This window comes from Canis lupus, chromosome 2, assembly GCF_003254725.2.
Source record: "Canis lupus dingo isolate Sandy chromosome 2, ASM325472v2, whole genome shotgun sequence".
NCBI lineage: Eukaryota > Metazoa > Chordata > Mammalia > Carnivora > Canidae > Canis > Canis lupus.
Window position 1 is genome coordinate 82,890,126 of NC_064244.1, and position 23,580 is coordinate 82,913,705.

Sequence of the window (23,580 nt, forward strand, 5' to 3'; positions counted from 1 at the left end):
TTGGTGATATTTTATTTAGGTTCCTATAACCAATTGTTAGCCTATATTGCCCATTAGATGTTAACACTGGCCATATGGGACAATGAAAACTGGATGACATTCCTGAATGATTATACCCACTTTCAATGATCCTGTAATCCTTCCTGTTATTTCCTACGTCCCCCTCTTAATGGGTATTGTTTAGCAAAAGATCCTCTTTTTGGTCTTTCTTTACTCATGCTAAGCGTTGCCGCCTTCTTCTTCTTCTTCTTCTCCTTCTCCTTCTTCTTTTTTTTTTTTTTTTTTAAGATTTGTTCAGGGCGCCTGAGTGGCTCAGTCAGTGAAGCAACTGACTTCAGCTCGGGTGACATTTCAGGGTCCTGGGACAGAGCCCCACCTCGGGCTCCCTGCTCAGCGGGGAGTCTGCTTCTCCGTCTCCCTGTGTCTCCTCGCCCCTGCCCATGTTCTGTCTCTCTTTCAAATAAATATTTTTTAAATAAATAAAGATTTGCTTATTTATTTAAAAGAGAGAGAGAGAGGGAATCCCTGGGTGGCTCAGCGGTTTAGCGCTGCCTTCGGCCCAGGGCGTGATCCTGAAGACCTGGGATCGAGTCCCACGTTGGGCTCCCTGCATGGAGCCTGCTTCTCCCTCTGCCTGGGTCTCTGCCCCTCTCTCTGTGTGTCTTTCATGAATAAATAAATAAAATATTTTAAAAATAATAAAAATAAAAGAGAGAGAGAGAGATAACATAGGTAAGAGGGAGAATCTCAAGCACACTCCCCACTGAATGTGGAGCCCCATGCAGGGCTTGATCCCATGACCCTGAGATCATGACCTGAGCCAAAACCAAGAGTCGAACCCTCAACCTACTGAGCCACCCAGACACCCCTAAGCATTGTCTTCTTTTTTTATTTCCTTTTGATGGCATCCATTCCTCATGGAATTTTGGGATTAGATCCATTCCTATCGTCCTTTCTAACTGCACAGCACCTGCAAACCTATATCCTATGGGTTCTCTATCATACTTTAACACCTCTGTTTCTATGGTATTCCTTTGGTTATTTTTCCTTCTAATCCTTCAATGTTTATAATTTTTCCTTTAGTAGGTCTTTCTCTCTCTTTTTTAAAGCTTTTTTTTTTTTTTTTAGTAATCTCTATGCCCAGTGTGGGGCTCGAACTCACAACCCCTAGATCAAGAGTCACAGGCTCCACTGACTGAGCCAGCCAGGCGCCCTCTCTTGAATAACATTTGGGGTCCTATTTTGACAAAAAATGTGTTATTATTTCTTTTTCTGTTCTCAATGTTACTTGCATTCACGACCTACTATCTCCGGTTTCGGCGGCTGCCAGGCCACCCTGGGGCCTCGAGTTTTGTGTAAAAGAAGTTATAGTAAACTTCCCCTGTTCCCTTTGGTATTTCTAGCTCCTCTCTTCACGGAGGAGACATTTCTTTTTTTCTCCTCTTCTGCCCCGACTTCCGTGTCCATTTCTATTCTTTTCCTCATTTCTTTGCTCTTTCTATGCTGATTTCTATTCCACGTGCCTTCTTGTTGCCGTTTTCTTTGATTTCGTACTGGACATCCTTGATCAGGCTCTCCATCCCCTCTCGTTTGATTATTTTGATAATTCCGTGTCCTATCTCCGTCACATGGTCTGTTTGTTCCAGCACCTGCACCATGGCCTTAGCTGTGGCCTGTCTCTGTCAGCAGATGGGCGCCTGTGTGTTCACTGGTGTGAGCGATGCCGCCAGGTGCCAGGAGGGCTTACGCATGTCCTCACATCTCCTATATTCCTCATCATGTGCGTCTCCTGAGCCCACAAATGTTATTTTATGTGTGCCCGATAGCCCAGCGGGCCATCTGGGTGTGCGGATTACCTCTGGCACGGAGTAGCATCATAAATGAAACTTGTGGCGCTTCCTGGGGTTCCTAACAGCACTGCTCTTTCAATCTCATGAGCGCGGGCACCTCCAAGGGCGCGGTGAATCTTCCCCGAGCGTGCTAGGTCGTTGCCAGAAGGGCCAACGTCGGGCGGTGTAACTGGCTCTGCTCTAAATCAGTCCAGTTGAGTTCATCTCCAAACCTGGTGGGATCCGGGTGGGAGTTCACCCTCCCCCGTGCCAAAGCCGTCCGTCCAATCCCACAGGGATAGGATTTTGGTGGTGTATTTCTGCATCCTTCTATGACCGCACGGTTTAAGGATGGGTTTTCGGGTAAAGAAGATGCCTGACGTGCATCCCTGTGCCTGATTAATGCTTCTGTGTTGGCCCCACTGTCCTGTACGTGGAGCAACCCGTATGCATCAGATCCATGTTGCTGACAAAAATCTGTTATAATCTTTCCGAGCTCAGCACCAGTGTATGAGCTATTTCCTGCCTCAGCTGTTTCCACAGGTTGTCCTTGCCCGTGATGGTCATCTAACGCTCTCTTCCTTGTCATTAGAGGTCTGCTGTGATAATCCTCCCCCACCGGGGGTTATCATCGTCTCCTGGGTCCTCAAGATGGGGGCCCGGGGTCCCAAGGGTGTTTTGCCCTTTAAATTCTCCATTGACTTGGCCTTCCTCATCACCCCACTAGCCAGCTCTTTGCCCCTCTGCCAGTCCTGGTCTAACTGTGATGGTTCTCAAGGATGCCGTCCGCACCGGGCGCCCAGGACCCTGAGGGCTTTACATTTTTGGATCCTTCAGATCCATGATTGCATCTCTTGGCGTCCTCCTGGCTGTGAGCTTCTTTCTGACTTCTAACTCCGTGGGGTAGCCCGGGTCTTCTACACAGAGTATAGGGTCAGGCCTCTAGGCCCTCTTCACCGTTCTTTTTAGGTGTCCTTTAGCTAGTGTCCACATTTCAACCTTTTTTGGAACCTAGCAGCTGATATAGACCACTTAACAACTCTGCAGAGCTCTGTTTCCCATGCACAGCTGGGATATTTGTACAGATTTCCCCACAATTTTCGTGTCTTTCTGGCAAGTCATAGATTAATTTGGCCAGTAGTGGCATGTATCTTTGTAACGTTCCCAAATGGTTTAATTTTCTCTTAGCCTTCCGAGCGTCCTTCCAAGGCCATCTCCCCAGGTCTTGGCTTTGGTAGTTGCATCTCATGGCAGGTGTGCAAAGGGGTGAGCCCCAGACGGGTTCCCACTGCTGACTGCTCTCTGCATGGCACTGGTCTCGGCCTCACCTGCCCACCCCTTAGGATTTCACCCTCAGTGAGATGTTTGCAAAGTCAATGTCCACATTACATTTAGTCCCCAATGTATTATTATCTCCTTATTTAAATGTTTTTTAAGATTTATTATTTTTTTAAGATTTATTTATTTATTCATGAGAGACACACACAGAGGCAGAGACACAGGCAGAGAGAGAAGCAGGCTCCCTGTGGGGAGCCTGACGTGGGACTCGATCCTGGATCCCGGGAGATCATGACCTGAGCCGAAGGCAGACGCTCAACCGCTGAGCCACCCAGGCGTCCCACCGCAACGTACTATTTTCAGTTCTGTTGTGATCAATTCAGGCAAGATTCTAGCATTCTTTTCAGATTCTTCTAAATTCTCCAACGCCCAAAGAATCAGCGTACCCGCAGTCTTGCAGGTCACGCGAACTGTCCTGAGTGAGTGGTGTGGGCGCACACTGGAGCTGTGTCTTTCCATGACGTCAACTTTGCTCAGCCACAAGGCAGGGCTACCATAGTGATAAAGCAGGCCCGGGATTCCAAACCCAGTGACACTTCGCCTCGTGGTTAGCTCGGCTTCGCACACGGGCACACAGCGCAGCACCACACAGCCACACGACAAACAAGAGGACAGAGGGCGTAGGAAGTGAACGAACCAGGCACGAAGCCGGTCCGTGGGCGCGCGGCGGAGACAAGGCCTCGATCCGGCCCTGGGCAGCGCCCGGCCCTCCCTGCCTCTCGCGTCCAGCAGTGAAGGCTCTCGGTCCTGCTCGGGGACGCATCGGGCACAGCCTCTCTGAAGCAGTCAGACGCAAGGCGGTCGTGTGTGAAGAGTGTGACACTTTGCTGCGAACATCGTCCCCTTTTAAAGGGATTTAATCACTTGGACCCCTGCAGGCCTCCCTTTGCTCCTGCTGGTTCTCAGTTTGGGGCGTCCCCGGCTGGTGCTGGTCCCGGCGGTACCCAGGAGCTGCAGCTTGACACAGGGCCCCGCTTGGCAGGAGTGACTCCATCAGGCCACCTAAGCCGGTGGGCGTGGTGGCAGAGAGGGCTTCCCTGAGGAGGTGACACAGAAGCTGAGAACTGTGGCGAGAAAGAACGGGAACCCACAGAGAGTGGGGCTGCTGGGAAGAGCTCAACGAGGGCAGTTAGGGGGAACTTCCAGTGGCCCCACGGGGCCTGCGTGGTGCTGAGCAGAGGAGAGAGAGCTCCAGATGAGGCCAGAGGCGGGCAGGACCCTGGTCTGCTTAGTCAGCACCCAGAGAGGAGGCTCGGCCCTCGAGCAGCCCAATCAGATCGAGAAATGTAGATAGGTAATAAATAGCCGCAGATGAGTCATCTCAAGCCCTGATTTTTGAGCCTGCCTTGCAGCTCCCCTCAGCCTGCATCCTTCCCAGGAGGGGCCCCTGATTTCAAAATGACCAGGTCAGGCCGAGCTCAGCCCCCGGGGCCCCTGTGTGGGAGCTCAGCCCTGCAAGAGCCGGGGAGCCAGGGCAGCTTCTCGCTGCAGCAGCTGTGTCCCCGTTGTCACCTCCCCCAGGACTCAGCAAAATGAAGAGCATGCAGAGAGCCTCTTTCATGTGATCTGGGCTGCAAATTAAACACATACACACACACAAAAGAACAAAAACAAAAACAAAAACAAAACCCCCACCTTGTATTAATAAAATGGAATTGGAGGTAGCCTGCTGTTTTTTTTTTAAAAAAAAAAAAGAAGAAGAAGAAGAGGCATTTGGGAAAGTCAGACCAGGCTGGGTTCAAATGCCACGTCTGGCCCTGCCCCAGCTGAGCAAGCCAGAGCCGGTTCACCTCCCCGCTGGCTTCCCCCCTTCACAGGGCCCTGCAAAGATTAAAGGAGCTGATAAGTTTGCTGGCAGTGCCGGACACACGCACAGGAAGCTCTAGAACGTTCACCGCCCAGCTACTATCGCTACTACGAACACAGGGATCTCTCCTAAATATGCAAATGCGTGGCCATCTAGTACAGATGAGGCCCCCAGGTCCCCAGGGTTCCAGGCGAGGAGCACTGGCCCAGAGAGTCTCAGGACCCCCCACCCCAGACCCCCAGCACCCCCCCATCCCCGGCGCTAGAAAGGAAGTTCTCCAAGGACACGGAGTTTTGCCTAATTTCTCTGATGCTCCCCCCTCCCCCCGCCAGCCCCGCTCCCAGGACTTGGCACTGTCAGTATTTGTGGATTTACTGAAGACAGCCAGCCTGAGCTGCTAATGATAATTGTCAAACAATAGGTCTGGATCGCCACCGTCCCGCAGACCCCATCGTCGTTGCTAGAGGCAAGGAGCCCAAAGGGCTTCCAGTGACAGGCAGCCGGGCGGTCTGAACGGGTCCCTCTGCCCTCGCGTCCCACCGGGAGATGGGGCGCCGACCCAGGTGAGTGCTGAGCACACAGTGTCTGGGCCACGGTTCAGGAGACCCCTCATCTGCTAAGACCCATCCTTTGCCCTAAGATAACATTCTTTTTAAAGATTTTATTTATTTATCCACGAGAGACACAGAGAGAGGCAGAGACACAGGCGGAGGGAGGAGCAGGCTCCCTGCGGGGAGCCCGATGCAGGACTCAATCCCGGGGCTCTGGGGTCACGGCCTGAGCCCAAGGCAGACGCTCCACCGCGGAGCCCCCAGGCGCCCCAACAGAACAGTGTTTTTATCACGCGGCAGTGAAAGCAGAGCTCCGTGGGGGGCAGGGGAGACCTTGCCATCCTGGAAGGTAAATGGTCCTGTTCTCTGACCCGCGGGGAGGCCCACGGCTGTGCAGCGGGCTGCCCGGGCCACCAGCTGACCGCAGGTGCGCAGGGAGGGCAGGGGCGGTGGCTGCGCGGGGCCGCGTCACGGGAGCCCCCGGCCGTCCGCGGTGGCCGCCCCCGCAGACCCCGGGGTCCAGGCGCCCGCACACCACAAACATTTCTCACGGTCCCGGAGGCTGGAAGGCCCGAGCGGTGCGCCAGCAGCTTGGTTCCTCCCGCGGCCTCTCCCGGCCTGCCCACGGCTGCCCGCCGTGTCCCCGCGTGCACATCAGGTGTCCTGGGGGCGCTCGTGACCCACCGGGGGCCCTGTGTCCAGACACAGTCACATCAGGGGTTAGGGCCCCAACACAGGGGGCTGGGGAGGGCGCAACTCCGGCCCTAACGGCCCCTCCGCACCCGAGCTCGTGTATCCCCCCGCGGCCCACGAGGTGGGCGGCACGACGGCCGGCTGACGGATCGCGGTTGAGCCCGGAGGTGGGGTGTCCCGGGCACGGCGGGAGGAGAGGAGCAGCACAGTTTTCTGCCATTCGGGGACGAGCGACACGACTCCGTGGCCCCTCGCCCAGCCCGGAAGGGAAGCGGGGCGCCCGGGACGCGGGGTCCAGCGCCTGGAAGCAGGAAGGGCCGCTCGCTCCCGCCGATCTGAGACTTCCCGCACCTCAGCGGGTTAGGGAGGCCGGCGGTCCCCGGGGCGGCGACAGAGCTGCACTGGGGCCAGGGGCACGGGGCGGAGAACCCGGGCCGGCGGCGGGGGCGCCCCAGGAAGCTCGGGCTCGGTGGCCGGCGGGACACACGCGGCCTTGGGGTCACCGCCTCGCGGTCCCCCCACTTCCCGCGTCCCTGGCTCCCGGAGGCCGGGCACATGGCACAGGCAATGGTTAGCCGGGGGGGGGGGGGGGGGGGGGGGGGGCGGGGGGCGGGGCTGTGGTGCCACCAAAAAGCCACAAGAGAGGGGCCCCTGGGAGGCCCAGCCGCTGAGGGCTGCCTTCGGCCCAGGCCGTGACCCCGGGGTCCCGGGATCGAGTCCCGCGTCCCCGCAGGGAGCCTGCCCCTCCCTCTGCCTGTGTCTCTGCCTCTCTCTGTGTGTCTCATGAATAAATAAATAAAATCTTAAAAAAAAAAAAAAGCAAAACCACAAGAGAGAGAGGTTGAAAAAAAAATCCTTCCCAGTCAGAATGAAAAGTGAGACCGAGAGAAACTGAGTGAGAAGCTCTCGGCGGAAGGAAAGCCAAGCGTCGGCTTCCATGAAAGCGACGCGGCCCAGCAGGTCGGTAAATGACTCAGTGCCGAGGCCACCGAGGCGGCCGGGCCTCCTGCAGCACGTGTGCGCGTGAGCACCAGCAGACACGCACGTGTGAGGACGCTGGCGGTGGGCGGGGCCTGCCGGAGGCTGCGGGGGGGGGGGGGGGTGCCCGAGGCTCCTAGACACAGGCCCTCGCGGCCCCCTCGGAACCCCAGAGCGCGGGACGCCGAGCTGCCCCTTGGAGGCCGCGGGTCGCGCTGGTGGGGCCAGCGCCGTCCCAGCCCATGTGCGGGCCTCCCCCCAGCCCCCCAGCCGGTTCCCCTCGGAGGCGCCCACGCTACATTTCGACGCACGGCCGGGTGGGCGCCGGCGGCCCGGGCCCAGGCTCTGGCCCCCCAAGCTCAGAGCCGCCTGGGGGAACCGCGGGCCCCGCCTCCAGGGCCTTCCCTCCGCCTCGGCCGAGACACCCCCACCCCCCCCCCCCCGCTGCCGCACACAAGGCCCCATCCTGAGGTTCTGCGGGGACACGCCTCGGGGGCACCCCTGAACCTGCCTGTGGGCCCCGGGCGACACTGGTTCATCCCTCCTAGAGTCCCGGCCTGGATGGGCAGCCCCGGGGACCCCAGGCCCTCAGAAGGCCCCGGCCCAGCAGGGCCGAGATCACCCGGGGTCATGCGGCCCTGGTCGAGAGACGTGGGAAGGCGGCGGCCAGCGGGGAGGCCGAGGAAAGGCGTCCACGGGAGCAGGACGAGGCGGCCGCCAGGGGACCCAAGTGACACGGGCGGGCTCTGACGCCAGGACCCGGGGCGGGGGGGGCCCAGGCCTCTGGTCAGCCCAGCCCCGCCGCTGGCAGCCGCGTCCTGCCGTCCCTCCCCGAGGGGCCCCGGGGGCAGGGACACGGCCCCGCAGCACCCTGAACCCCCCCGTCACGGGCGGATGGCCCAGCACCTCCCTGGTGGGGGCACCTTACCCCCCCGCCCCCCCCCCCCCCCCCCCCCCGCCAGCATCCAGGCCTCACCAGGGCCACCTCCTGCACTTCGCGACTCACCAACCACCGACGCAGCCTCGGACGCCTCACGGGGGAGGCAGCGGGTCCCGACAGGCTCCGGGGCCCACGACCCACCCACCCGCCCATGGACCCCCCAGCCCTGCAGCCGCTGCCGCTCTCCGGGCCACCGAGCAAGGGGAGCCGCGGAGCAGGGACGAGGGGTCTCCCTCGGGACCCGGGTTTTCGGATTGCCCGATGACCCTGAGGGCAGGAGAGCTTCCCGGGGGCCCCCTCCCCTGCTCCCCAGCTGACACCTCCAGGACCCCGGCCTGGCTGAGCACAGTCCCGTCGCCTTGGGAGCTGGGGCCTAGGGCACCCGGGCCTCCCCCACAGAAGGCAGGGGACGGCTGGTGGCTTCTTCTTTTTTTTTTTTTTTTAAGATTTATTTATTTATGATAGACAGAGAGAGAGAGAGAGAGAGAGAGAGAGGCAGAGACACAGGCAGAGGGAGAAGCAGGCTCCATGCACCGGGAGCCCGACGTGGGACTCGATCCCGGGACTCCAGGATGGCGCCCTGGGCCAAAGGCAGGCACCAGACCGCTGAGCCACCCAGGGATCCCCCACCTGCCCCGTTGGTGGCTTCTGTGGATGGGGAGAGCAGCCCACTGCCAGCCGCGGTCAGGGCTCAGCCTGGTGCCACGACAGGGGGTTACCCCAGAGGCCACCCGGGCCACCACCAGGCACCCGTCAGAGCCCCCCATCACCCCACTGGCCATAGACGGCTCCGCAGAGGCTGGCTTCCCCCACGACCTCCTGCTCCGTCTAGCCGGCCGCCGTCCTCACGGCGGGTCCGGGGAAGGCCCTGGTCACCGCAGGCCGCGGCGGGCTCGGTCCTCCGGGCACCTCCCCGCAGGGGGCACGGCCCACGACTGCTGCTCACACCTGCAGTGCCCGCGGCGGCCGGGCAGCGAGGCTCTGAGCCCATGCACTCGGCGGCCCATACCCTCTCCTCCTGGGGTGCGGGGGGCAAGGACGTGTGGACTCAGGCCGGGCGCCGCGCACTGACCTGGTGACAGGCTGGGGCAGGGGGCTTGTGCAGCCGATGAGAACCGTCACATCTCAGCAGCGAGGGCCCCTACCTCCCACTGGCACTGTCCCCCCCTACGGAGGACATCGGGCTGCAGAAGTGAGGGGACACGCCCAGGGTCACCGTCAGGAAGCCGCCAACTGTGTGGGGAGGGTCCGACCCCCTGACTCGGGTGCCCAGTAGAAACTTCCATTGCACCAAAATCTTGCCCATTCTCAGACCATCAGAATGCTGAGTTCCAACAGCACACGGGGAAATAATTCTGGGAAGTGCAGCGTTTCACTGTTCTCTGGGCCACGCACAGCCCTCGCCCACGAGGACCGCCCGACCCCCAGGGAGCCCCCCGCCGGACGCCCCCTGGGAGACCCGTCTGTTCCCTGGGACGTTGCAAGGGTCCCTTGGGAGGCTGGCCAGTGTTCATTCCTGCACGCGCTCCCCATCTGTCCCCAGGGCTGGGGACCCACAGCTGCTGACGGGTGGACAAAGGCCCAGGATGAGCAGGTCACAGCGCCCCCAGTCACTCCCCACGGCCCCTCCCAGGCCCCCGCGATCTGCACACCAGCGACGTCACAGCTCCGCCGCAGCGCCGGACTCCGGGACGCACTCCCTTCGGGTCCCAGGGCTGCGCAGTCGGTCTCCCCCGGACCCAGGGGCTCACTCACCCACTGCCCCACCGCCCCACCGCCCGCCCAACACCCACCTCCTGCCACGTGCTGTCCCAGGACGGAGCTGCGGCCGGGTCTGGGCCCGGTGCCCGCCCCGAGCATCCACCACGGAGCGTGAGGCCGCGGCGCGCACAGGGGCTCGGCCCGGGGGCCCTGCCGGTTCTGCGGCATCAGGGAAGGCGCCCGGGGTGGCCTGGGGGGCCGAGGCCTGAGCCCGAGGTCAGGGTAGGGAGGGAGCTCCGGGCAGGGGCAGCGGCGTGGATTGGGACCGGGGCCGAGGACCGTGAGCAGGTGTGAGACCCGGGCAGAGGCTTCCGCGGGGCTGGCCGCTGCTCCGAGGGGCGGGACGGGAGGCGCCCCAACACCCAGCTCCCGTGGGGCCCTGGGGGGCAGGACCCTGCTGTCACCGTGGCCGGCTTCCCTGCCCAGCACACAGCAGGAGCTCGATGCATGTGTGCAAATGGGGGGGTGAGGGGGGCATGTGTGAATGGACGCCCGTGCGGGGTCTGTGCTCTCATAGGGGCAACAGAGCTCAGGCCGGATTTATTTTTAAGTTTAAGTCGTCTCCTCCCCCAACATGGGGCTCGAACTCACGACCCTGAGGTCAAGAGTCACGCACTCCGGGACCTGAGCCCCCGGGCGCCCCTGTTCTTATTTCTAAGTGACAAACACTCAACATCATTTGGGGAAGACGTAGGCGATCTTGCTTTTTCCCTTTGGGATCCATACCACATCCTGGGAGGGGGAGAAACACTAGTGTGCACCCCAACACGAGGCTCCCTTGGCTCGGGGGAGTGAAAGCATCCATTACCACCTCGACGCAGGTGGGAAACCAGGCAGGAAGACCACACTGGGTCCTGAATACAGGTTAGCCGCTACTTGTGAGAAAACAGGAGGAAAAAAAAAATTCCAACCAAGAAAAAAAATACTCCCTCCGCTCTCAGCAAGCCAGCACATTCTAGTGGGGGGTGGTGGGGACACGCTCAGCAAGGGAGCTCCTGGTCAGGGACTTAGGAACACGTAAGGGCCCAGAGGGACACAGGCAGGGGCGACGCGGAAGGCTGAGCAGGGGTCGGAAGGGGTGAAGGCAGGGGACAGGGAGAGACCCGGGCAATCCTAAGGGAGGCCTCGGGGACGGGGACGCAGAATGGCTGCAGGGGGCAGGACAGCGGTGGGAGGGGCTGTGGCCACGTGAAGTGGGCCTGGAAGACGTGACACTCCATCCAGGGGTCTCGGCCTGTGGCCTTCATTCTGGGGGGCCCTGGGGTTGGAAGAAGCCTATGCCCCACCTGAAGCAGTCACCCGGAACAGCTCGGGAGAGGCGGCGCGGGCAGGCCAGGGGCCCAGGGCGAGTCCTCCTCGGCCCCCCTGAAACGTCAGCAGGTAGACCCACAGCAAAGACCAGGCCAAGCCTCCCCACCCCAGTTGATCGTTCCCCGTGGCCCCAAGGAAACCACCATGGAGGCCACCGCTGAGACCGCGGGGGGGCCCAGAGCCCCGGGGTCAGTACACCGAAGTCGGGGAGCCTTAGGGTAAGACGTCCGGGTCTCAGAGCACCTGGGCGGCTCTCTGGTTGAGCATCTGCCTTCAGCTCAGGCCATGATCCTGGGATCGAGTCCCCCCACTGGGCTTCCTGCTCAGCGGGGAGCCTTCTGCTCCCTCTCCCTCTGCCCCTCCCCTGCTTGTGCCTGCGTGCTCTCTCTCTAGTAAATTGTGTGCCTCATTAATTCTAAGATGCAATTTCTTTCACATTTTAACATCTCTGAGATTAGCACCATCTCACCGCCGGAGCGCAGACCCATTTTTCCTGCTGGTACACAAAGTAAGGCTGAGTCTATCGATGGCGTCACGGTGTCTGGAGACGGTGGGTGGGGTTTCTTGCACACAGGAGTGACTGGAAGCAAACGGGTGAAACGTACGTTTTTCAAAAGAACTGTGTCTCCAGAGAAATCACTTACCCTGAGGCTTTAATGGACCCAGCATAAAAAGAAAAAGAAAGAAAGAAAAATCAGGACTTTTACGGGAAATGTTTGTGTTGTTCAAACGGTTTCTCTTCCGGCTCAGCTAAACTTCTAAGCTGCTCTCAGCTGTAAATTCATTATTTTTGTTTGGCAAAAGGTTTCCAGATGCTCTACTCCCTCTGGCCAAAGAATTTCTAACAAAACCACTGACTCCCACGGGCCCTATGACTTCAAATTACATGTGAATAATATCAAAAAAGCAAACAACCCGATTTAAAAATGAACAGAGGACTTGAACTCGCATTTCTCCTAAGACCTACAAACGGCCCACGAGCCCAAGAAGAGCGTTTCCCCGTCACTCATCATCAGAGAAACACGCCAAAACCACGAGATAGCACCTTGCGCTCACGAGGATGGCTATTATCAAAAAGGCAGAAAACAAACACCGGTGTGGACGTGGAGAAACCGGGACCCACGGAAGCCCCCGGGAGCTGGGGCTCGGTTGCAGCAGCAGAAGCCTCCCCGCCCTGACACGTGGGCTCTGAGCAACGGGCGGACGGAGCTTCCCGGCATCGGCATCGCAGCTCTAGTGGAAGCCACAGGAGACCACAACCCTCGTTCGGCCTCCAGGCTGAGAAACCTCAGAAAAGCCATGTGCCTCCTCTGGGCTCTGGTTCCCCATTTACTCCACTTTTATCCTCAAAAGCAGGATTTCAGGAGAAAGACACTGGCCGTTGATCTGGGCTCTCGGCCCGCCCACCCTCTGGCTCCCCGCCCGGCCCCGACCACGGCCCCGACCACCTGTGGCTCCGGGGGCTTGGCTAGAGAGGGCCTCGGAGGAGCCTGGGGCCCTGGACCCCAGCTTTAGGAACCAGGGGGGAGAACTCACTCACCACCTGCTGTCTGCAGGGGCCAGCCTGAGGCCCCGAGCTCCCCACCCCAGAGGCCACCCACCCAGGGCTGGAAGCTGCAGGTACACCCAGGCATTGGATCTACCCCACCCAGCATCAGACCCCCTGTCCCCGGGGTGGGCAGGCGCTGCCAGGGTACCTCCCGGACACCGAGGGCAACAGCAGGACAGACCCAGCACACAGGGCAACCTGGAGCTACCGACGAGGATGGGCTTTATTTACAAACATGTCACATCCCCACCTCTGTCCAAGAGGGACAAGGGCCTGGGTCCCTCCACCTGCCCAACCTAGGAGGCTGGAGCTTAAGTGCACCTGCAGCTGAGGCCGGGCAGGGCTCCCTCCTCGGGTGCCCTAACGGAGAAGACGGGTTACAGCTGGTGGCCGCGGCTCCATCCTCCTCTAAATGGTCAGTCCTCAGGGCTTCACAGGGGGTGCAGACCTGGGGTCCTGACCACACTGGGGTGCAGGATGGGACCCGTGTTGGCAGGGCCTGGATGGTCACCCTCCGTTCCCCCCTCATCCCCATCTGGATTGTAGAGTCCAGGTCACCTTCCCGGGTGGGGTGGGGCAGCTGGCAGGGAGCAGAAGAGCCTGAAGGGAGGTGCCGTGGGCGGGGAGGACGGGCCCCTGCAGAGACGCTCCTGGCTCTGCTCCCCCTGCCCCCTCCCGCCCCCTGGGGCTCTGCAGACCCCAGGCCTGCTCCAAGGCATGTCCGTCCTGGGGCACCCTGACCATACCAGGTAGGAAGGGCTGGCAGGCGGGCAGCTTCCGGTGCTGGGCCTCGGAGGACACACAGGACCAGAGGTCCAGGCTCCTGGGGGCTGAGCTCTTCTCGGATTTGGGAGGGAAAATGTCCCAGCCCAGCAAGCAGTGCTGTGGACAGCAAGGGTTAAGGCGTCTGGCCTGTGGCAGGGCTCCCTTCCAGGGGGGCGCACCCCGGGGAGGGGGCTGTATCCACACACTGGGGGACCCCAGGCCCTGGCCCCGACCTGAGACAGGAGGGGGAAGTCCATGGACAGTGGCTGAGCACTTCCCGGGCACCACGTGCCCCATGGCCCAGAAGTACCGATTCACTGAAGGGCCCGACTCACCCCACTGGTCTGAGGACCGTAGGCTGTACCCATTTTACAGATGAGCACCCCTTCTCCTCCCCACTGACCCCCACCCTGGCCAGGAGACACAAAGAACGTTTCCACGGGAGGCACCAGGAACTGGAAGGGCCTGCTCACATCTCTGCTCTGCCACCTGCTGACCTGAGCCCAGGCACCTCCCTCTGCCTCGGTCTCCTTATTTGAACCGCGGGAGGCTCCAGGACCTGCGCTCCTGGTTGCCGTGAGGGCTCCGTGAGCCAAGCCTCCGAGAGGCCGCGCACGGCACACGGGAGCTCCAGGAAGGCGGCCCACGTACGAGGGGCGGGCGAGCAAGCAGACCAGCAGGCGATGGGAGCGGCCCGGCCTCGCTGTGTGGCCCTGGGACAGTCTCGGCCCTCCCTGGGCCTCAGAATCCATCTGGGGACCTGCCTCCGAGCCCAGCTCCACCCAGGCCCCATGTGGCCGCTCACCCGGGGCAGGGCCAGCGTGTCGGAGGCGTCGAAGCTCTTTCGCCGGTGGATGCGGTACTGGTGTGGAGGGTGGAGGACGGACAGCGGGATGCTCACCCTGCGGGAGGGGGCGGAGAGGAGGCACTGTGGGGCCAGCGTCCCAGGCCGCCCTGCACCCCTTGGGACCGGCCCGGCCTCAGGCTGGCTCCCCTCCTCAGCCGCCCCTGTGCTGCCCCCAGTACCTGCCTGCTCTGGCCACTCACCTGACATGCGCGGGCTCCAGCAGGGTCTCAGGGCCCCTCTGGTCCCGGGGGGTCTTGCACAGGCGGCAGGGGACACCGGGGTCGGAAGGCACCAGAAACAGGCGTCGGTTGACGTGGTAACAGTACACGCCTGCGGGGCCGTGAGCAGCAGCTCCCCTCAGCTGGGCCCCCACCTCCCCGAGCCCCTGCTGCCCACCCCACACGCACAGACACGTACGGGTGTACACACACACACACATACACGACACAGACGTGCACATGTGCTCACGTGACGAAACCAGCGGGACACAGGCTGGTGCCCTCGCACAAAAGGGCATTTTCACACCCGTGTGCAGGCGTGACACAGCTTCATACCACACTAGTGAACACAAACGCACACCTGTAGCAGTCATCACACACAGCACACATGCGCCATCCACACGCGTGTGCACACATGCTACACGTGCGGGCTCGAAGCAAAGACAGGCGTGGAGGAAAGAGGCGGCCGGGGCGGGGGAGGTGGGCGACAGGGCCGGCCTGGTCCTGCAGGGTCTGGCCTCAGCTGCCCCGCAGCCCCCAAGGTCTGCCTCACTGCACCTGGACCCCAGGCCCCCCAGCCCCCCGCCGCCTCCCTGGGCGCCTGGTGAGAACACCCACTCACATGCATGCTCTTCCTCCACGCCGCGGCTCTCCCGCACGCCTGGGGGCCGGGGCCTGCGAGGGGAGAGGGCTGAGCGCCAGCGGGCGGGGGGGAGGGGGGGGGTGAGCCGCCCTCCCACCCCTCGCCACCCCTGCTCACTCCGGGTCACTGTGAATACACTCCTCCTTGTTGGCCTCCCGGAAATCCTTCAGCTCCGAGAAGAAGGCATCGGGCTTGCTGGTGACGGGGGAGCTGTTGTCCAGCGACCCTGGAGGGGGCGAGCGGCGGCGCTGCTGTGTGGCTGTGGGCCGGGGACAGGGGCCGGCACTTGGGGCGACTCTGCCCCGCTGCCTCACACGACACACCAGCGGGGGCGCCCCATGCACTGCGACCGCCAACTCCGCACCGAGCGAGTCGGCCCTCACGCCGTCCCAGTCCCACCGTCCGCGCAGCGAACAAGCACAGCGAACAAGCATGGATGGACGGAGCCAGGCGGGAGGAGGGAACTAGATGGGTCGGCCTCGCGGGCCTCACGAGGAGGCGGTGGGGGTGACCCAGGCTCCTAAGAAACCTGAGGCACGACATCGCGGGGTGACACCTGCCAGGAGGGAAGAGCCCTCGGGGGAGCACGCGACCCTGCTTGCCGTGGACAGGACGGCTCAGCGGGCGGTGGACTAAGAAAACGCAATCGGAGCTGGAAAGAGTGAGTGTAGACAGTCCTGGCGGGAGCTGTCCCACGCCCAGCAGAGGGGAGGGCCGGAGCCAGGAGCCAGGAGCCAGGAGCACGCAGACGCACAAGGGGGGCTGGTGAGAGAGAGAGGGAGGGAGCGCGCAACGGGGAGAAGTCACACGCCAAGCCGCTGGGCGTCTCAGAGGCAGCGGGGCCTCCGCGGTCCTGGGGGTCGGCGCACAGCAGCCCCACACAGCAGCCCCACCGACCGAATCGGATCACCAGGAAGCACAGGACAGGGACGCGCACGGCACAGCGCCCTGTTCTCCGCCATCCTACGCTGACGGCACGGGGGACGGACCCACGGCAGGCACCTCCTCCGGGAAGCAGGCGGTGAGCTGACGGGTCCCAGCAACCCCCGGGAGCACCTGCCTTCAGGAGGGAACTCCACCTCTCCGTGCCTCAGTTTCCTCCTTTGTGAAATGGGGAGCCACACAGCAAGGAGCCCTTACAAGTGCTGGGTGAGGGCCTACTACGCCTCGCGCACCGCTGAGCTCGGGCTCCAGAGCTTCGGCAAGAGGACGGCCACGGCGCTCGGAGGAAGCGAACGCCTACCCGGACATCAGCTAAGGAACAGGGAAACGGGGCGACTTCCGAGAGCGAGCGATACAGAGAACGTCCAAATGACTTGCGCCACGGGGGTCGGGGGGGTGACTACGACATGATGCTCACCGAAGGCCCGGCCTCTGAGCTGCACCCTCCATGGTGAAAAGGAACCAGAAAAAAAAAAAAAAAAAAAAAAAAAAAAAAAAAAAGAAAAGGAACCAGAGGGTGTGAACCTGGGAAGTGCTCCCCAGGCAGCGGGAACACAAGTGTAAAGGCCCCACAGTGACCACGAGGGCTGCAGGTTCGAGGACCGGCAACAGACCTGGTCGGTCTAGGTAAGGATGTTGGATTTTATTCGGAGCGCCCAGTCCTCTGGCCCCCGTGATTAATACTTCATTCTGGCTGCTGCGTCAGAAATGGACAGTGATGGGGAGATGAAGCCGGAGGACCTGCCAGGCCTCTGAGGTTGCTGGGGGAGGGGGTGCAGGGGGGCAGGACAGTGTAAAGGGCCGACATGCACACAGACCGGGCCCGACCTGGTACCCACGCACAGCAGGGCAGCGCTGGCTCGGCGTGGGGAGCTCCGGCGGCACCGAGGCGCCGTACCTGCGATCCAGTCGTAGCCCAAGTAGGGCCTGAGGCGCCAGATCCCGTCAGGCACTGCACACTCCTCACGGAAGGTCACTCTCGACTGGGGAGGGAGACAGAGCGGCAAGGGCTAGGCGTGCGGGCCCAGCCCGAAGGAGGCCCCAGGGCTTGGGAGCTGGAAGACAAGACTTTGGCCCCCAAACCCCATTGGTGTGTGACTCTGAGCCTCGGTCCTCCCATCTGTATAACGGGTTCATCACCTTCTTCCCAAAGCGCTGAGAGACTAACAGCCACCACTTCTCAGCACTTCAGCTGAGCTGGACACGCCCTAGGTACCTCCAGGAAGCCCCCCACCCTGGAGGGGAGCTGCTGCCGAGGGCATTCGTCAGACGGGGACAGTCAGGGTCAGGAAGTCGTCCTCCCACGTTACCTTGGGGGGCTGGCTGTGCCGGTCCAGGACGGAGCTCTGGGCCCGGGCCTCCTGGGGCACTGAGCCGGGCAGCCCTGCTGAAAGCTCTGAGTCGTCTGGCTCTGAGATGGGCAGCAAGGGTGCCGAGCAGGGCCTCGGCGAGCCCAGGGACGCTGGGTGCCGGTCCCTGGCAGACGGGAGAGAGGTGACCCCAGAGCTGGCCCCGCCGGGCCAGGATGTACCACAGGGGGCGTCCTGCTGGGCGTCCTGCAGGCGGGAGGCTCTAAAGGCCACTGGAGACATCTCCTGGGATGATGGGGTCTGGGAGTCCCAGCTGCTGGCACCCAGGGCTGACTGGAACAGAGAGGCCCAGTCACCCCAGGAGCGGCCCAGCCACACACCCAGCCGGCCTGCACCAGGCACAAAGGCCTGGCTCCCCATCCTCATCCTCCATCCTATCTTCATCCCCATCCTTATCTCCACCCCCCATCTTCATCCTCATCCCCATCTTCGTGCTCATCCCCCATCCTCATCCCTATCCCCATCCTCATCCCTATCCCCATTCTCATCTCTCCATCCCCACCCCCATCTTCATCTCCCCATCCTCATCCCCCATCCTCATCCTCCCATTCTCATCCCCCATCCTCATCCCCCCATCCTCATCCCCATCCCCCCATCCCTTCATCCTCATCCCCTTATCCCCATCCCCCCATCCCTTATCCTCATCCCTGTCCTCATCTCCCCATCCCTTCATCCTCACCCTCTCGTCTCATCCCTATCCTCATCCCCCCACCTCATCCTCATCCCCGTCCCCATCCTCATCCCTGCTCCAGCCTCCGCAGGAGCCCAGGCCGGCCCCTTCTTTGCTGGGGCTGGTTTCTCTGCGCGGGGCGCGCTGCGTGGAGGCCTGAGCTCCCACCGGGTCAGGCAGTCCCCTCAGCGCCCCTCGGGATCTCCAGGTGAGCACGCACCTCTGAGGCCGCCCTGGCCACCGAGCGCCGCACGGCATCCTGCCCGGCCCACAGCTGCCTCAGGAGCGCCAGGTTGAGCTGCCGGAGCTGCACCAGGTCACCCACGTCCACCATCCCAGACATGTCGCGGGGCTTCCACGGGCGGCAGAGTCACCTCCAGGTCGGGTTCCAGGCCCAGCCCTTCTACCTGAAGAGGTGGCAGCTGACGGGCTGTGGAGCTGCCGCGGAACCAGAACCTGGAGCTCCAGTCCCCACTCTGCAGCCTCCAGCAGGTTATTGAACTGCTCCGTGCCTCAGTTTCCTCATCTGCCAAACAGACATGGAAACAGATCTGCTGAGGTCTCTGCCGGATGAAACGAGGCCAGGCCATGAGGCTTCAGTGCGGTGCCTGGCACATGGACATCTGCTGTCCCCTGGCCAGGGCGCATTCACTCACAGGCCTGAAGAGGATGGTCCCCTGCAACGACCCTAGCTACCACGTCCCTGTAGTTTGTGGGAAACGACTAGGGCAAGGCTGAAGGGAAGCTTCCGTCTGTCCTACCACCCACCCGTCTTCCCCGTCTTTTCACAAATGAAGAAACCAATATTAACCCACGTCACACAGTGAGTACGTGACAGAGCCAGAAGGTGAACCCGCATGTGGCTCCAGGACCCCGACACTCCAGCCCCAGCCATGCTGCTGAGGGTGCCTGGGACTGGCCCTCCTCCTCCTCTCCGTCCCCGTCCTCCTCCTCCAGCCCCCCTCGCAACAGAGCCAGGATGTGAACCTGAATGTGGCTCCAGGACCCAGGACTCCAGACACTCCAGCCCCTGCTGTGCCGCTGAGGGTGCCTGTGACTCCCCCTCCTCCCCCTCCTCCCCATCCCCCCTCCATCCCCTCTCTCCCTCCTCCCCTCCCCTCCCCCTCTCCCTCCCCTCCTCCTCCTCTCCTACCCCCTCACTCCTCCTCCTCCTCCCCTCCCCTCCTCCTCCTCCTCCTCTCTCCTACCCCTCCCTCCTCCCCTCCCCCCACTCCTCCCCCTCTCTCCCTCTCCTCCTCCCCTTCCTCCCCCCTCCTCCTCTGCCCCTCTGCCCCAGGGATCCAGGCTCAGGGACACAGAGGCCTCTGGAAGGACTTCTGCAGGCCGGGGAGGGGGCTTCCGAGTGCCCTCAGGGATGCGGGGCTCGCTCCACCCGGGAACTCAGTCTCCCAGTGTGGACTCTGACAGCCACGGCCCGGCCCCCCACACTCACCTGGACCCCCACCAGCGCCCAGGGGGGCCCGACGACCCGGGAGGGCGGGGAGGCCGCAGACGACGGAAGCCAACAGGCCGACCCGCACCCGGGTCCCGGCGCCCCCCTCCCCCGACCGAGCGACCCGGGGGCGGAGCCTGTCTCCAAAGAGAAGAGGGGGCAGCAGAACCCAGCGGAGCTCAGCCTCCCTGTTCCTCCCCGCGCCCCCGCCGCGCCCCCGCCGCGCCCCCGCCGCGCTCACCCACCGCCCGGAAGCCGCCGCCAGCCGCCGCTCCCGCCGCCCGGACTTCCGCCCGGCCCGCCCCCAGCGTCGCGGGCTGTGGGCGGGGCCCCGTCCGCGTCCCTGATTGGCCAGGCTGCGGGCGGAGCCTGACGCTCCTGCGAACGTGATTCGGCGCCCGGCCGCGGCAGTTTCAACTTTGGGGCGGGACTCACGGCGGGAATCAACAGCTGATTGGCCAACCTCCGAGATCGCGTACGGGCCGTGGCGAATAAGAACGGGGCGCGCTCCGGCGGCCGAGCTCCGATTGGTCAGGACGGGCCGCGGCCGCGCCGCGCGTGAAGGCGACTGCCTCGGGCCTTGCCGCGGCCCCCGGGGGAGCAGGATTCCCCTGCGGGCGGCCGTGGCGGCGGCGGCGGCCCCAGGACCTTGGTTCACACTTTCCTTCCAGTATTCATCTCCCTGCCTTGCGCGGAGAGGCGCGGTGCCGGGCCCTGGGCGGGGAGAGGAAGGGAGAGGGTCCCCGCGGGAGGGGGGGAGGCGGCGGGGGCAGCGGGAGCCCGGGACCCGACGTCCCGCCTACAGACCCGCCTGCGGGCCGAGCCCCAGCGCCGCCGCGTCCCGCCCGCCGCGTCCCGCCCGCCGCCGCCAGGGGACACGCGAAACCAGTCCGTGTAATTCAGCAAATGAAAGAGAAGAAAGGATGGGGCGCCCGGGGGCTCAGCGGTGGAGCGTCTGCCTTCGGCCCAGGGCGCGACCCCGGGGTCCTGGGATCGAATCCCGCGTCGGGCTCCCCGCATGGAGCCTGCGTCTCCCTCTGCCTGTGTCTCTGCCTCTCTCTGTGTCTCATGAATAAATAAACTCCTTAAATAAATAATAAAAAAGAAAGGAAGGGAGGACAGAGGAGGGAAAGAAAAAGGGAGGAGAGCAAGAGGATCGTTTGGGGTGCTGGACACGCTCCAGAGGTTGCACAACTTTGCTTTTGGGGCTTTTTTTTATGTTTATTATTTTTTTTTTAAGATTTTATTTATTTATTCATGAGAGACACAGAGAGAGGCAGGCTCCCTGATGTGGGACTCGATCCCAGGACCCCAGGATCATGCCCTGGGCAGAAGGCAGGCCCTAAACCGCTGGGTCACCCCGGGGGTCACGAAGGCTGCACAAGCTTGTAAACTTGCTGAAATGATTTAATTGCACAGTGGATTTTATGGTGCGTAAATTACACCTCAATAAAGGTGTTGTTTTGTTGTTGTTGTTGTTCTTTTTTAATTAAGTGCGTACGCACTATACAAACCAGTCATTCTACTCCTAGACATTTATCCAACCAGGGAAAGACTGTCCATACGAAGATTTGCATATAGATGTTTACAGCGGCTGTATCAGAACAAAGGTCAAGGGACGCAGTGGGGGGGTGCTCAGTGGCTGAGCGTCTGCCTTCGGCTAAGGGCATGATCCTGGGGTCCTGGTATCGAGTCCCACATCAGGGAGCCTGCTTCTCCCTCTGCCTGTGTCTCTGCCTCTCTGTCTCTCATAAATAAATAAATGAAATCTTAAAAAAAAAAAAAAGAAAGAAACACAGGTGGACAGATAAGTGGATAAACAAATCATGGTATATCCGTATAGTGGATACCACTCGGCAATAAAAATGAATGAATTTTTGATGTGCCCAATATGGATGCGCCTCAAGATAATTATGTTGCATGGAAAAGAAAGACTATGTATTATATCTTCTATCTGTATAAAACTAGAAAATGTAAACAGATCTATAGCGATGGAAAGATCCATGGTTGGGATCTATGGGATCTAGGAGGTGGGAGGGAAGGAGGCGTGATAAAGGGGCATGAGGGAACCTTGGAGGTGATGCATATGTCCACTGTCCTGGGTGTGGTGATGGCCTCACGGGCATATGTATGTCTCACTTATACACTTTAAACCTCCAGTTTATTGTATATAAATTATATCTTGATAAGGGACACCTGGCTGGCTCAGCTGATGGAGCACATGACTCACATGACTCTTGGTCTTGGGGTCATGAGTTCAAGTCCTATGTTGAGCATAGGGCTTAAAGATAAATAGATAAATAAAATCTCGATAAGGCTGTTGTTAAAAGATGTGAAGCAGGGGCACCTGAGTGGCTCAGCCGGTTAAGTGTCTGCCTTTGGCTCAGGTCGTGACCCCAGGGTCCTGGGACTGAGTTCCGCATTGGGCTCACTACTCAGGGAGGAGCCTGCGTCTCCCTCTGCCCTTCCTCCCTGTACGCACGCTCCCTCTCGCTCCCTCTCGCTCTCTCGCTCTGTGTCAAATAAAATATTTAAACAATTAAGTGAAAGATGTGAAGCAAGTAAAGGAAACAAAGAAGAACTTGGCCTCATTGGGTGCACTGTGTCTGCCCCAGCCGGGAGGGACACAGGCCCGCCTCGTGCCGCCCCCTTCCCAGGAGGGCCCCGGAGGACAAGGACGAAAGCCAGTCGTCCCAGGGGACGCAGCTGCGCGAGGCACACTCGGTCACCCAGGCGATAGGAAGGGCTGAGCGGCGCGATGGATCCGGCTGGTGGTCAGGAGCCGGGGGAAGTTCGGAACACGGGGGCCCGGAGTTGGGGAGGAGGGAGACGAGCCGAGAGCCAGCAAACAGCTGGATGGGGGACGTGCTGGAGGCCGGCTGACCCCCCACGCCAGCCTATGCGGGGACAGCGGTCCAGGCCTCGGGTGAAGTGGCCCTGGCTGTCGTCTCCGAGGGCTCGGGAGGTCCTGCTGCTGCTGCGACTGTCAGCCATCTCCAGTGCCCCCCCGCCCCCGGCAGGTGGCTGTGTCCGTCTGTCCTGGAGGGGGGCACCTCGTACTTCAAGAGACTGACACCACCGCGCCCCCGGGGCCTCTGGTCCCCTGATGTAGTGACGCTACCTCGCGCCAAGGGACCTGGGTTCTGGCGAAATACGGACCACGGGGCATCCGACAAGGATCCACTGACCTCACCAGGAAGCCCGACGGCCACGGGCAGGGCTTGGACGGACCCGGCGGGGGCAGCGGGAACGCCCTAGCATGCAGGGCCCGGGACGGGGGGCAAGTGGGGACCATTCCTGGGCTCAGGCTTCCTGTGCCCCGGAGCGTCCCTCGGCCCGGAAGATGCCGCCATCACTCGGTCGCCGGACCCTCCTGTGGCGGCCCGGGGCACAGTCGCTGCGTCCTGGGCACAGGCTCTGGCCCGGTGGGACGGGGTGTCGGGAGCCCCTCGGCGCCTGTGCCCTGGGGCCTCCACTCTCGCTGGCAGCAGTGTCATCGGGGCAATGGGCTCCGAACCCCTGGGACGAAGTCGGGATCACCAGGAGCAGGATGCGGGAATTCAGAACCGTGGTGGGCAGGGGACCAGGCAGCAGCAGGGCTGTGACTCGGCCACCGGTCCCCCAGGCAGAGGCTGTGCTGCCACCACCTCCGGGGCCACTGGGTGGGGAGGAGGGACTGTTCTGGAAGAGCCTCCGCGCCCCCACACAGCCTCGTGGCCTGGCACCGGCCGCTCTGGCTCCACCGGGGCTGAGGCACCCGCGGCAGGCCCAAGCTGCCACCCCCGCCACTCCCTGCCACCCTCTGCCACCCGGCGTCCACCTGCCAACCCAGAAGTGCAGAGCCAGTGCCCAGGTCACAGCTTCAACCCGTGGGGAGAGAGGCGTGGATGCAGCCCCGCTCCACCCCAGGAAACG

At 61.9% G+C, this 23,580-nt stretch overlaps 1 protein-coding gene across 1 annotated transcript; it reads right to left on the bottom strand.

Moving 5' to 3' along the window:
- Positions 1-12,962: 12,962 nt before the first annotated feature.
- LOC112678124 (migration and invasion inhibitory protein) lies at positions 12,963-19,978 on the bottom strand. Its single transcript, XM_025477230.3, is given in 11 exon segments — positions 12,963-13,222; positions 13,504-13,521; positions 13,523-13,639; positions 14,328-14,424; positions 14,570-14,699; positions 15,210-15,262; positions 15,348-15,456; positions 17,071-17,155; positions 17,483-17,815; positions 18,433-18,738; positions 19,911-19,978. Coding segments are annotated over 10 exon segments (1,107 nt in total). The 5' UTR covers positions 18,556-18,738; positions 19,911-19,978; the 3' UTR covers positions 12,963-13,180.
- Between the last annotated feature and the right edge of the window lie 3,602 nt (positions 19,979-23,580).